Source organism: Candoia aspera, chromosome 1 (genome assembly GCF_035149785.1).
Source record: "Candoia aspera isolate rCanAsp1 chromosome 1, rCanAsp1.hap2, whole genome shotgun sequence".
NCBI lineage: Eukaryota > Metazoa > Chordata > Lepidosauria > Squamata > Boidae > Candoia > Candoia aspera.
In genome coordinates this window covers 6,358,999-6,373,642 of record NC_086153.1, presented here as the reverse complement: position 1 = coordinate 6,373,642, position 14,644 = coordinate 6,358,999, and the positions used below count along the sequence as shown (strand labels likewise).

Genomic DNA, 14,644 nt, shown 5'->3' with positions numbered 1-14,644 from the left:
AGCAATCTCCCTGCAGTTTCCCCAAATGGATTGTGGCTACAGTCGCAAGATGCAGCCCTTCCAACTTTCCATCTGGGGACATTTAATGAGGGCAGTAGCACTTTCTGGTTTTGTTTTTAGTTTTTGTGCCTTTGAGTCAGTCTTTACTCCTGGCAAGTGCCTGGACAAGTCCCTGCAGTTTTCTTGGCAAGGTTTTTCAGAAGTGGTTTGTCGTTGCCATTGAGAAACACCGCCTTACAGCATCTACCTGCCTCCAGGTAATGAACTGAATAATCACCTGGATATTATGAAAGCATTGTTGGCAGATTTCTGGGAAAGCCTTTGGCCCAGGACTGATCAGAAAAGTCACACACCGGGCATTTCTATAAAAATAATTTATTTACAGAAAGCAAAACATACTTAAAAGGCTTCTGCATTCTTGCAGGCCCTCAGAGCAGCTACATGCCTACACAGAAAGGAAACAGAAACTAAAACAAGTCCAAGCAAGTTCTTTCCCCCAGGTGCAAAAATTAACATTCGAAAAGGGGACAGTTGAATTCAACCTCTGCACCCGGCCAAAATGATTAGTTACCATAGTAACCTTAATCTGTAGTAGAAAACATTAACAAGCATGATGAAGAATCAATGACTCACCTATCTATCTTGCTCTTGGAGTGATGGTCTGTAAATTCACCCTTCCAGATTTCAAGGTTCAGGAGATTAGCGAGGGCCCCATCTAGGAGCACATTTGGAATACAAGCCGAATGAGCTCCTGGTAAAAGTCTAACCTCTGGAAAATTCTGAAAAGGCACAGAAGCCAAATATATGAATTCACAGATTGAAGAACCACAATTAGAAATGAGCCAGTGGTCCTTTTTGGTAGGGAACTTTTGTTCACTTTTGTCACTTTTTTTTTTAAATAAACCCCTAAATATACTAATTTGGGGTGGATTATTGGGTGTTTGGTTCACTTTTGGTGGGGTTTTAAGTCAACGAATCAATGAGTTGTCCACTATCTCTCCCACTGCCCTTTTGGTTTTCCTAGCTTTCCTTGGATTCTTCTTCCACTCTTGCAAAAAATTGCTTCTCTCTACGGCAGCCTCTCTCTCTCCAAGCAACACACTTCACCCCTCTCTCCTTGTTTTAGCAGAACCAGGCTGGCTAGTAGAGGTAAGCTTAGATTAGGATTCCCCTGCCATGGGCCAAACTACATGGGTTGGTAGCCCCCATTCAAATGGGAGGGGAAGTTGTGTGGAATTTTGCATGCTCCAGATGAGCCCAAGGGTTGCTTCCACGTCTGGCTGGGTGGAAGGCAGCTATGGGGAAAGGTGAGGAGGGGAGGTTGGTGGGTAGGCCATAGTTCTTCTGTCCAGCTGTGGTATGGGAACCTACTCTCCTACAGATGTTGAGATTCTGAACTCTCATCCAACGTGACCAGTGGTCACAAATGATGGAAGTTATAACCTCAATAGGATTGGACTAACTCGGCCATGGAACTCTGAGGGGCATTCTCTCAGCTGAGTCCATCTCACAGGACTAAGGAGGGTTGTGTAGATTCAGTAAAGAAGAGAGAATGCATAAATACTGCATCCATTCCATGCAGGAAGGGAAAGAATAGATTGTGGCATACAGGTAGTCCTCAACTTACGACCACAATTGGGACTGGAACTTCCATTGCAAAGTTGTTGTTGTTTTTTAATCGTATGGCATAGCAGTTCGGTGTTCATGCTGCTTTTTTTCTTTCTGGGAAATCCTTGTGAGGTCCAGCAGCCAGATGTGTAGACTATTTAGCTGTGACAAGTCACATTGCCCGGGGTGCACCACGAGGAGGCTAGTCTACATTGCACCGAGTTGGGCTGAGAGAAAGTGACTCACCCAAGGTCACCCAGCCGGCTTTCATGCCTCAGGCGGGACTAGAACTCACAGACTCCTGGTTTCTAGCCCAGAACCTTGACCACTAGACCAAACTGGCTCTCCATTGCAAAGTGAGGCGGTTCTTAAGTGAGTCACACCCAATTTTATCACCTTTTTTGCTGCAGTCGTTAAGTGAATCACTGCGGCAAATCACCACAGTCACTAAGCAAATCTGGCTTCCCCTGTTGACTTTGCTTGTCAGAAGCCAGCTGGGAAGGTTGCAAATGGCAATCACATACCCCAGAACGCTGCAGCTGTTGTAAGCGCGAGCCGGTTGCCAAGCACCTGAATTTTGATCACGTGACTGCAGGGATGCTGTGACGGTCATAAGGGTGAGGACCAATCACAAGTCAGTTTTTCCAGCGCTGTCATTACTTCGAACAGTCGTGAAACATAGTCGTAAGTTGAGGACTACCTGTATTTAAATCTCACAGCATCATCTGCTGTGCCATTTCCAAGACGCTGTCCTATGTTGCTTAGTCCTTGCTAGATACAAACCCATGTAGTTTGGCCCACAATGACTGCTAATATTTTAAAACGTTTTAATGTTTTTTTTTCTCTTTTATTCTCGTACAGGTGGGCCGATGACTCCCCCTGTAGAAGAGGAAGGTGACACTTTGCAGTCCAAGGTCCAAGATATCCTTCAGCAACTGAACCCCAGCAATTCTTCTGTCAAACCTGGAGAAACCAAATCACCCAACTTACCAATGTTTTGTGGCAAGACCAAAGTATTTTTGACCAACTCCATGGTAAGAAGTATCCAGTGGGTTTTGGAAAGGAAAGCAAAACTTTGGGTGGGGGTGGAGTCACTGTGAATTTTGCAACTTCACAAGTGTCTAGTCCTCATGAGGGACCCAGTGAGTGTGCAGCTTGACATGAAAAACGGGTCTGGCGGATGGGGACTAAGCACTTCAGTGGCTTAGATTCAAGCGTTCACATTCTTCTTCCTCCCCACCTGCCTTGAATCTGGAAAAAAAACAAAATCATTTTGATGGGTCTATGTTTTTGTAAACAAGAAAAGAGGGGATGGAGTTTAGCACTGAGCATGTAGTTTTGACTCGGGGGGAAATAAAGGAGCCGGGGGAGGAATTAGTTTTGGCTACACCCAGGTCAGACAAGAGAATCTTTTTTTAACACTCTTTTTCATAGTTGGAGCTTCTCGAATTTCAGAGGACTTCGGTCTTATCCGAGAAAGCATTCTGCATCCAGTGCTGTTGGAGAAGGTTTAGGAGGCAAAAGGTGGCCAGGCGGAGGCGGTCTGCAACCATCATCCAGTCAGGTGAGGGGGAAGCGGCATGGAAGCCTCCTACTGAGAGGTCTGGAACAATTTCTATGTGTGCTTTGAGAGAGGAAATGTAGCTCAGAGTAAAAGGTTCAATTATCAATTTAAAGGGACCAAATAACAGGTAGTCAACTTACAACCACAATTGGGACCGGACTTTCCATAGTAAGTTGTTGCGGTTGTAAATCAAGTCACCATGTGACCAGACCCAATTTTATGGCTGTCATTAAAGAGAATCACTGCAGTCATTAAGTGAATCCAGGTTCCCCAATGGGCGTTTTTTGCCAGGAAATGGCCAAAACCAATGCAAAACGCAATCACATGACCATGGGATGCTGCAACCAGTCATAAATGTGAGCTGGTTGCCAAGTGCCCAAAATGCAATCATGTGACCCCAGGGAGGTGTGACATTTTGGGACGCTTAGAAGTGGTTTACAGGCTGTAAAGGACCCATTCCGAGGCCATCATAACTTCAGACTGTGGTTAAACAAATGATCATAAATCTAGGACTACCTGTAGGGAAATACCTCCTTTTTCCCAAGTCGCAAGGAAGTCAAAAAGAGCCATTTGTCCTAGTATAAGAGAGTTTCCTCTAGCGTAGTGTTTTCCAACTTTGGCAACTTTAAGATGCACGGACTTCAACTCCCAGAATTCCCCAGCCAGTGTGTTGAAGTCCACACATCTTAAAGTTGCCAAGTTTGGAAAACACTGCTCTAGCATATTCCTTTAATACATTTTTACCCTTCTTTTGGCAGCTGTTCGCCAGTGGCTAGCTAGGAAACATTTCCAGAGGTTACGTAAGGCCGTTAGGATTATAAAACGGACCTGGAGAAAATGGAAGGTAAGAGAAACAAGTTTAAGAAAGTAAATTATCCAGGTGTTTTGTTTTATGAAAACTGTAAACAAAACTAGGTGGATGCTGCAGTTCTGGGCAGAAAACTAAGCAAGGGTTTTTTTTTAAAGAGTTTTTTAAAGATTTTTAGTGCTCATGTCTACAAACCATGGCCAACTTTAAGATGCTGGCTGGGGAATTCTGGGAGTTGAAGTCCACACATCTTAAAATTGCCAGGATTGAGAAACACTGCATTAGAGCATCTTGGTGAAGACTCAAAAACTGGCTGGGCAGAGGCAACCACAGAACTGAAGGCTTTCCTCAAAACGATGAAAACAACAACATAAAGCATTACTTCCATACGTGTGTGCGACATCATGACACACATACAAAAGGGACGGAGATAATGTCATCATGGCTTTCAGCATTTGCCCCTCCCTTGAACACACACACCCCTACTGACAACTTCTGTAGCTAAATAAGATTTGTGGGAAGCTCCATGTTGTCCCCTCCTCACATCTGGCAAAATTAAAGGATGCAAATAGGAAAAGCTGCAGAATGAATTTTGTAAAGTAAGCGGGCCTCTTTCACCATCCTTGGTTTACATTCCTAGAGATAAACTGTAACTAATACCTTATCTATTAGTTTCCCTAAATTTCTGCCCCTTCCTCCCACACTCCAGGTTATTTTATTCCCTTATCGTTGTGAAAGATATTACTCTCAATCCTCCTCAATATTTGGAGGGAAAGCAAAGTCCAAAACTTAAAAAGATTATCCCAAAAATAACGATAACCACCCAGAGCCCGCTTCTCCTTGCTGTAGAAAGCCTCTCTTAGGATATGTGTACTTAAAAGAAATACAAATTGGGTGATTTAGAAATGGGGTGGCCGGTCTTAGTGTCCCTTAAAGGCTACAGCGCAGCTTGGAAAATGGTGGCGTCCCAGCCTCCCGGCTGCTCTTACCAGTCAAACGCGAATGCTGTTTGCGATCTTCTGGCTGCAAGCTGCTGTCCAGAAGACAGATGGGGTGATTCCTGGTGTTTTCCTTTTTCCAGAAAACACTCCTGGGCTTCAGGAAAAACCTGCCTGAGCCCGAAAAAATTGCCGCGTTGTCAGTCCTGCCTGCTGAGCCCACAGGCACGGCTGTTCAGTCCGCCATGTCCCCGCTGGAAGTCCTAAACCTTCCCTTTTCTCAATGTTTACTTGGTGGATAAATTGGAGTGCTTGTTACTCCCCCCCCCCATAGGCCAAGATGGCTCTGATAGCTGCAGAAGAACTGGATGGTGTTGAAGAACATCCCCTTTCCTCAAGCCAGGCTCCTAGAGAACTGGACAGGTCCTGGCCTCTGGATTCCATCGTCCACTCCTGGCCTCTCAGTCTTGCTCTCTCAAGCGCCCCAACGACAGTGAAGGGGTTCCAGAGAGACCTCGCTCTCCTAACCTGCCTCCAGGTCTTACAGAAGATGGGCTGGAACAAGGCAGAGACCAGGCTCCCTGTGCAAGGTGTCAGCTCCATCAGAGCTCCCCCGCAGGTAAGGACTGTGCTCTCTGAAAATGGGATCCACCCTTCTGCTGCCAAAGTCTTCCAGCTGAGGAGACAGGAGAGAGATTCAGGGGGGCTCTGGATTTACTACCAGTTAGAAAACCAAAACTTGGTTAGTTGTATCAAGAATCTTGCTATTGGGTGTGGCTCACGGTACCTGCAGAAGCTTCTTACTTTATCAAAATGATGAAAGCAGCCATGTCCCATTGCAGTGCAAGCTCCATTCCTTTTGGGCACGTGTCCAGTGCCACAGCATATGTACAAAAGGGATGGGGCTTGTGACACTACAGCACAACACCGATTTCATCGTTCTGAAACACACACACCCCCAAATGTCGCTGCAGTGGACTCGTTCGCAGAACCACAGCTCTAGAAAAAGTCTCCTTTCTGAAACTTTGATGGCATTTGAAAGGGGTTCAAAGAACACTGAGTACAGGTAGTCCTTGACTTACAACCACAATTGGACAGGAATTTCCATCGCTAAGCAAGGCAGTTAAATGAGTCATGCCTGATTTTACAACCGTTTTTGCTGCAGTTGTTAAGTGAATCTGGCTTCCCCCGTTGACTTTGGTTTTTGGAAGCCGGCTGGGAAGGTCACAAATGGCAGTCACGTGACCCAGGGATGCTGCAACTGTCATTAATACATGCCGGTTGCCATGCACCTGAATTTTGATCACGTGACTGTGGGGATGCTATGATGGTCGAATGTGTGAGGACTGGTTGTTAAGTCACTTTTCCCAGCACTGTTGTAACTTCAAACGGTTGCTAAACGAATGGTCGTAAGTTGAGGACTGCAGAATCCGTTTATCTCATCTTACTCAAACGTTGGCCATTCCTAGCTTAGTACCTGTTTTATCTTAAGGAATATGGACTACATCATATATATATAAAAAGTTAAATAGATTGCACACTTGCTGTTATCATAGGGCATTGTTTTAGATATGTACACTAGCTGTGTTTCAATTTGTCTTAACTGTAAATAACTGGCTAACTGGCTTCACAATGGAGTTTTGTAATTATTGTGTCTTTTTAATTGGTATATAATGCCTTGGTAATGTAATACCTTTCTTTCCTCAGGGCTCCATCAAGTTCCACTGCAGGAAGTCCCCGCTGCTTTACGCCAACACCAGGCCACACGGCCTCACTTATGTAATGACTGGGCTCAACCAGATTCTCCTTGATAAATGTGCAGTACTCTCAGCCTGATAGGGGTCTTCTGGGCCCTAGATCTGTCCTCTATTTATTGCTCCCGAACCCTTGCAGTATCTTCTGCCTAGGATGCCCCCCGGAGAAGCACAACCCTAACGTAGGCACTTCTTCCACACATGGACATTGCCTGGAAGCAGAAGTAGAGTCCTGGCCCACCCATTCAATCCATCCATTTATTAAAATACAGTTGTACTCATTTCCCACATTTCTGGGGGTTGTGTGCATATAGTAGAAACCGAGCTACCTCCAATAGCTTATCTGGCCTTACGGAGTGGAGGGATCCTGCCCCCTTCATCATCTGATCTGACTTTCAGAATCTGGAAGCAAATCTTTAAAAGGTTGTGCACACTTTGGAAATGATGCACAAGTGCTCTGAGCATCACGCCTTTCTGCTATTCAGTAAAGCAGCCCAACTTTTTCCAGGTTTCCATACAAGGCTTTAAATAATGCTACTTTAAGGAATCCCCTGGTTTAAGTTGAACCTTAAAGCAGCAGCATTTTTTTTTCCACGCTTCTGCAAAAGCCTCAGTATGGCCAGACTTCGATGAATTCCAAAGAAGTGCTGTGTTTGGACCAGCTTGAGCTCAAAGCTGTTCTTCCAAATCATTCTGAAGCATGTACAGCTCTAAATTTTATTGAACCCAGTAGCCTGTAGAATTTCAATCCTGCTAGTTTTGGGAGTCCATATTTTTTTTAAAAATTGTCTATATGACGTGCATTCAAAATGGTGCTGTAGATTTGCTATACAACAAATCTGTTTCGCTTGGATAGAAATCTTCAGGGTTATTCTTTTTTTAATGGCCACATAATTTATTATCAAAGACACCATTTTAATGTAGTGAGAACTTTATATTTTTAAAACTTTCTCTACTGCACTGTCAGTGTTCTTGACGTAGTGAGCAAAAAGTCCGATGTTAGGGCATTTAAAAAAAATCTAAAGAGTTATTTTGAAAATCCCTGTGAGATGCAGCTTTTTTGTTCAAAATGTCTATTAAAATGTCAACAGATATCTTCACAGGGAAGGAAAAACCAATAATAAATACTTTTAAAATATTAACAGGATTAAAAGGCAGGGGTCAAAATAACTCTCTTCTCTGATCCCTCTACCTAACTTCCAGGTTACATTAAATTTTGTACAAATTAAGAGTTAATAAACTTCAGAGATTATTATAAATGGCGCTGGTTGGTTTTGATTTCTCTCATACTCCTGCCTCCAAACTTTTCTGCATTGGTTTTACAGTCCAGAAGCAAAGTTTCAATTTCCTTCCACTCCCATGGAATATAAAATCAGACCAGGGTGTAAAGAGTAGTTTAGTCTTTATTAAGGAATAAAAGCATCGTCTTCCCTTTCAAAACCAGCCACCTTCTAGAGGTGCTGCCACTGTGAAGCTGTCAAAGATCTGCGGGTGCAAAAAACTCAGCGTGTGAAAATGATCCCCACAAACCTGGATCAACCGTTCTTGGGAGCAGCGTGGCCCCTTCTGGCCAAGAGATATTCCAACAGAGAATCAGCCGGGAATAACACCAAGCGTTTCCAAATTGGCTAGCAGTCTTCCACAGCTGGAGAATCCTCTGCTTACTCCCAGGTTTTACTCTGGAATTTCGTTCTCCTTCACCGTTGGCTCGACAATCCTTAGGCAACAATCCGCAAACTCCACAAACACAGGCTCTTGCATGTACTGTCGCAGCAGAGTGCTCTTGTCTTGGGCTTGGTCAATTGTAAGCAGCAGCGGGCGCAGGTGATGATTTGAGAGAATGCAGTGGAGCTCTTCTGAGTCCTCTGTTGTCAGAAAAGGGAAAAAAGGAAGAGGGATAAGCTGAGGATTTCAGATGGGGAAGGTTCTTGGCAACTGCCCATCCCTGGGAAGGAACTAAAACACTGTTTTAAACCTTATGCTGCTGGACCCCCATCCTAAGATGTTTGGGGATGGGGGGGAGGTCAAATAAAATGTTATTAATCAGAAACTGCTTGTTTTTTTTTACAGGCAGTCCTTGACTTACGATCATAATTGGGACCAGAAGTTCCATCGCTAAGCGAGTCATGCCCGATTTTCGGAACTTTTTTGCCGTGATCATTAAGCGAATCAGGCAGTTGTTAAGCAAATCAGGCTTCCCCCATTGACTTTGCTTGTCAGAAGCCAGCTGGGAAGGTTGTAAATGGCGATCACGTGACCCCGGGATGCTGCAACCATTGTAAATACATGCCAAGGGCCTGAATTGATCATGTGACTGCAGGGGACACTGCAGCGGTTGTAAGTGTGAGGATAAGTCATAAGTCACTTTTTAAGCACTGTCACAACTTCAAATGGTCGTTAAGTCGAGGACCGCCTGTAATTAGAGTTTACTCCATGGCAAGGAAATCACCAGGATTTCATTAGAAACCACTCAGTTGCAAAAAAAAGTTGCAGGGGATTTAATGGGAAAGTCTGTTGAACTGCAGGGCAATTGTTGCATATTTTATGCAGAAAACTTACTCAGCAGCTGAAGTTTCTGGAGAGGCACCCTATCGTCTTCGTCGTCTTCAGTCAAAATGTCATCCACGGACCAAGGACTGCCTAAGGAGAAGCCGGAAGGAGACGGCTGCATCATTAAAGAGCTGCAGGAGAGGCAGCATCAGCACAGATCTTTCCACTGCGATGCAGGTTGTCTTTTTGTAGTGAAAAGTTACATTGTACGAAGGGGCCATACATTTCATTTCTGCAATTCCCAATGCACTGTCTCTCCAAGTAAAAGGTTTTCATCTCCCCTCATACAGAAAGAACACCCATTTCCCTTCTAACTCGCTACAAGAAGAATACGTACCTTCAGCCCTGCGTGATTTCTCCCTTTGAATGGCCAAGGAAGCTTCTGTGCTTGCAGGCCCTGTGGCTGGATCCGCTCTGGACGCGCACACTTCTATTAAAATTCCATACACAAATCTTTAACATACCTGGTTTGGAATTAGAGATCAGCCCCCCCGTTTGCGTCTCTTAAGGCAGCAGCTCCGAATCTCAAAAACTTTACTCCAGATCTGCATTTGATTACATTTACATGACATGCTATTTAAGACTGTGTTTTTCAAGCTCGGCAACTTTAAGATGTGTGGATTTCAACTCTCAGAATTCCCCAGCCAGCCAAATATCATCCCCATCCTTCCTGAGATATATCCCCGTCTTCAGTTGCCTTCTAGAAGGTCAGGAGGCCAAGTGGGGATCAGGATCCCTCCAACATTCAGCCACCCGTCAGGGTTGTCTGCAAGGTGGGGTCCAAAAAAGCCAAGGTGGAAGCCATCACAATGCAACTGTCTTTTATGTGCACTGCGCATTAAAAATAGGCATAACTTCAACTGCACTACTGTGACCACCATCCTGACTTTTTTGACCATTCCCTGCAGAGCCAATGCAAATGGAGGACAAAATGGATGCTCCCCAGATTTACGGGACTTCAAATCCCTTACGCCTCATCCAGCACAGACTCGGGGAGGCTGGGATACAGGATTACAATTTGAACTAATGGGATGGAGATGAAAAGGTGACATAATTTACCTTTGTGCTTCTTGTAACAGGGCACTGAACAACTGAAACGACAAGAGAATTATCCATCAGGGCAGGAGTTTTAAGAGGATCAGAATCAGAAAAGAAAAATAAGGATTGATCTCAAGTCTCCACATTTCAACCTAGAAAACCCATCTTGGGGATCTTGGAGATGATGGGAGGAATGCTCTCTGCACATAGGCAGAGGTGTCCTCCTTGCTCCTTCAGACGTTGCAGAGCTGAATGTCGACACAGAAAGCAATTCCCAACCAGTTAAAAGAAAAATAATTTGATTCCAGACACACAGAAACACAGAACTCATTTAACTGACTCATCAAATTTACCCATTTTTCAGGATTCACACTGACCACCAAAGCATCCATTAGGCCAATGGGCTGGAATTGCACAACACAGGAAATTGGGAGGGAAGGAAGGAAGGAGAGAGACAAAGAGGAAGGAAGGAAGAAGGGGGGTAGAGAAGACATAGACAGAGGGAGGAAGGAGAGAAAGAGGGAGGGAGGGAGGGAGGAAGGAAATATCTAACCAAGTCTGCCATATTCTGGGAATGCATTTGCTAGATCTGTTTCTCACACTTGGGAACTTCAAGACATGTGGACTTCAACTCCCAGAATTCCCCAGCCAGCATAGTGCGTGAGAAACAGTGTGCTAGATCTTCCCCTAACCTTGGTCAAGCGCCTTGCGTGGACACAGCTAGCAAGTCCCAAACCGAATCGGCCCACAATTATCCCAAAACACTGCAACGGAGCATGCCTGGGATGATGAAGCATTCACCAGCTCTTAGGTTTTTAAGGCGGCCATGCTGCATCGAAGAGATTACTCCTGAGTAAACATGCATCGGCTTTCAGCCCGGGCGAAGGATTTCCCCGGGGAGAGGCGGGGAAGCCCTTCCGCTCTGCCAGCGACCCCCAGACCATGCACAACATAACGCCCCCCGCCGCCCTTGCAAGGGATCCCCTATCCTTGCCCAGCAGCCTCAAAGCCCCCGAGAGACCCTTCCCGCTCCCGGAGACCCTCCAAGCGCGCCCCGAGCGCCTTTCCCCCTCGCAACCGCCGGACCCGGGCCTCCCCCGTCCCCGCGCGCGGCAGGAAGCCCCTTCCCCTGGCACAAGCAGCGTCTGAGCATAGGCAGAGCGCGCCCCGGCCCGGGCAAGCGGGGTACCCACTATCTCTCCCGGCAGCTCGGACAGCGGTACTTCGCGGCCCCGCGCCCGCCCTGCCCGCAGACCACGCAGCCACCGCCCGTCCTCTGCATGGCCGCGCCGCGCTCCGCTCCGCTGCCGCGCGCGTCCCCCGGCCCGCCTGCCCGACCGCCTCCCGGGCGGGGCTTGGCTCCAGGCCGGCGCAGCTGCTTCGCCTGCAAATCCGGGCTCAGGCGCGATCGCGCTCGGCTGCGAAGGCTGCCGGGGGGCGCCGGCCTGCGGATCTCCGGCCGGAGCGGCGTTGGAGGAGGCTGCGCTGGCCGGCGGTTCGCGTGCGCTTTGCCAGCCCAGCCGGCCGTGTGAAGGCAGCCAGTGCGCGATTCCAAAGGGTGGGTGGAAGGGAAAGCGCCTTTGGGCTTTAATGGCGGGTTGGCACCACCTGCGCTGAAGCGGGGTCGTGCGCACGCGGTGATTCCGCGTGTAGGGAGAACGCAGCCGTTGGTTTTGGTACCAAGCGAAGCGAATCTCTGTAGCTCAGGGTTGAACCGTGGAGTCCTTGGTGCTCTCTGAGCTTGGTCGTTTCCTTGCAGACGTTTCATTGTTGCCTAGTCGGGCAGTGAAACGTCTGCAAGAAAACAACAAGGCTCAGCGAGCATCAGGGACTCCACAGTTGTCTTTGGAGCATCGCGTGTTTTGTCGACGCGCTATTTCTGTTTTGTTAAACTGGGCTTCGCGGGTTGAGTAAACTCCGTATTAAAAGCAGGAGTCTTTTTTACACCGCGGAATTAAAACGACGGAATGGAGCGGTTTAGACGTAAAGAGTGGGCAAAACGGAACAAATTAAAACTCAGGACTTGCAGGAGCGCCGATTCCCACCAGTCCCGGCGTGACCTCTTAGACAGCTACGGAGAAACTGCTGCGAATCCCACTTTTTCGAGGTAGCATTTATGCTTTTATTTTTAGTGTTGTGTTTTGGCGGTGGTTTTTGTGGCGGCCGTTTGCTACGATCCTGTCTGGGTTTAAAGGTGACCATGAATGTTTTCAGTTGCTTTCACTGACATCTATCTATCTATCAAATTTCATCACCGCCCATCTCCCTCCCAAGGATATATATACTCTCTCCCAAGGATAGATACATATTCCGTGTAAGCCTCCAAGAGTCATTTGGATTGGGGGGGGGGGGGTAGAAGCGTGCTTAATAAATAATAGAGCAAGAAAAGAAAAGACAAAACAAAAAATTAGAAAAGACTAAAACACAGGAACTAAAAGAAGCGGCATCTGCTTGCAGAAACCACAATAAAAACAACGTAAGAAGAAAGATCCCCGAGTGATTTTCTGACTCCTTGGGGGACGCGAACGTTTTCTTGGCAGACTATAGAGCGGGATGGTTTGCTATTGCCTTCCCCGGTCGTAATTTCCTTTCCCCCAGCAAGCTGGGTACTCATTTTCCCGACCTCGGAAGGATGGAGGGCTGAGAAACCGACTTCCGCTTGGATCTAACTCAGGTCTTGGGGAGAGTTGCAATGCTGCCGCCTGCCACTCTGCGTCACTCGAGGCTCTACCAAAAACAGTGTGCTGTAAACCAAATAATGCATAATAGTAAATAATGGCAACTGTTACTTTGACCACCAGGGGACACCACACAATCAGCTTCAGTACAGTAACAGTAGATTCATTGTAGCTGCCGCCCTCCAAAACGCTCTGGCTGGGGAATTCTGGGAGTTGAAGTCCACACATCTTAAAATTGCCACAGTTGCGAAACACTGGCTTTCAACGACCAATCTGCAAAATAAAAATAATTAAAAGCATAACAGCCCAGACAAAAACAGGAAAAAAAAATGATAAGGCTGCACCAACACTTAACCCCAGGTCTTGGGACTCTTCAGACGCAGGTAGCTATGCTGGCTGGGGAATTCTGGGAGTTGAAGTCCACACGGCTTAAAGTCGTGGAGGTTGGGAAACCATGCCTTAGATAGTGGACAGTGCTGACTTCTTTTGTAGTGCAGTTACAGACCCTAAGCCATGGGGAGGATGCTATGGGAAGTGAGGTGGCTCCACTGTACGGCAGGGGTGTTTTTGGTTCTGGGACAATGTATTGAAAAATCCCCACTTCCCTCCTTCCCTGTGAAGGGAGGTAGAAGGAACCTGAGAAACAGGAAGCAAACGAGCCAATAATGTAGGATTCTCTGAAAAGATTATTCAATCCTGTGAAATAAGAGAATGTGAAACAGAAACTCAGAATAATTCTGCCTTGATTTTACTTAATATAAGATGGGGCGGAGGGAAACTGGGACGGGCTTCCAAGATTCTGTCATGCCACTGTACTTCAAAAGGGCACCCCTGCAGTGCCTGCCAGGCCTGTTTCTTGACTTGGCCTACCTGGAAGGGCTGGTTCTCCCTGTGGGTTGACAAGAGAAGTGGGAGGGATGGCTTTGGGGTGAATGGCCGTGACGCATCGGTGGCCAAGGGCCAGATGGGGTAGGTGAAGCCTATGGCACGCAAACTTCCATTGGTATGATGCACCTCAGAGAGACCAGAAAAACCAGCTTGTGCCAGAAAAAAACAGCTTCACAACTGGAGCAGGAAAAAACGTGTTTGGGCCACCTTTCTAGCTGCTCAGTGGTGAGCTGAGCATGAGGTCCTCCATCTAGTTGTTGAGGTGTGACCAATCCACAGGTTGTGTGAAAGAGCCCTGAGTTAGATCTGTGGCACCCAGAAGGAAACCCCACGTTCTGTGGCTTCCTGGCTACATTCACCCAAGAGGCGGAGAGCTGAACTAACACATTGTCTGGGTCCTCACAATACACTGAATCATTGAGCTAAGCAGATTGGATTCTCACAATAAGCTAACTCTCCCCCTCTACTACCCCCAAAGGTTAAAACAACCCAGGTCTTTATTTGCCCTGAGAAAATGGGATGTCTGAACGCAGCCACAGTCAGTGGCATATTAAAGCACGTGCACACAACAATTAGATGCCAATTGAAAGAAAAATAGAAGAAAATGTGCTATGTAAAAAAAAAAATTTCAGTAGGATGGGAAGGAAAAGGGCATGTGGAGTCCTTGGTGCTCTCTGAGCCTTGTTGTTTTCTTGCAGACGTTTCATTGCCAGACTAGGCAACATCTTCAGTGCGAACTGAAGAAGAGCATGTATGCAAAAAATATACAGCTAGTCCTCACTTAACAACCATTCATTTAGTGATGGTTCAGACTGACA

At 46.6% G+C, this 14,644-nt stretch overlaps 2 protein-coding genes across 3 annotated transcripts in view; one reads left to right on the top strand and one right to left on the bottom strand.

Annotated features, from left to right (window-relative positions):
• Window positions 1-7,931, top strand: part of MYO19 (myosin XIX) — a 37,484-nt gene extending 29,553 nt beyond the window's left edge. Inside the window, exons 20-24 of one of the 2 annotated variants that reach the window (XM_063296617.1) lie at window positions 2,470-2,642; window positions 3,043-3,172; window positions 3,931-4,016; window positions 5,253-5,537; window positions 6,626-7,931. In XM_063296617.1, coding sequence (XP_063152687.1) covers window positions 2,470-2,642; window positions 3,043-3,172; window positions 3,931-4,016; window positions 5,253-5,537; window positions 6,626-6,754 — 803 coding nt within the window. In that variant the 3' untranslated portion in view covers window positions 6,755-7,931. Of the gene's footprint in view, window positions 1-1,024; window positions 1,150-2,469; window positions 2,643-3,042; window positions 3,173-3,930; window positions 4,017-5,252; window positions 5,538-6,625 lie in introns of those variants that run through there. The other variant, XM_063296625.1, reaches the window with a different exon arrangement.
• Window positions 7,932-8,057: 126 nt separating this feature from the next.
• ZNHIT3 (zinc finger HIT-type containing 3) lies at window positions 8,058-11,553 on the bottom strand. Its single transcript, XM_063296724.1, has 5 exons — window positions 11,454-11,553; window positions 10,282-10,313; window positions 9,560-9,652; window positions 9,232-9,312; window positions 8,058-8,537 (listed from the first exon to the last, which is right to left on the bottom strand). Exons 1-5 carry the CDS (start codon window positions 11,540-11,542, stop codon window positions 8,347-8,349), a joined length of 486 nt encoding a protein of 161 aa, XP_063152794.1. The 5' UTR covers window positions 11,543-11,553; the 3' UTR covers window positions 8,058-8,346.
• Window positions 11,554-14,644: the final 3,091 nt, after the last annotated feature.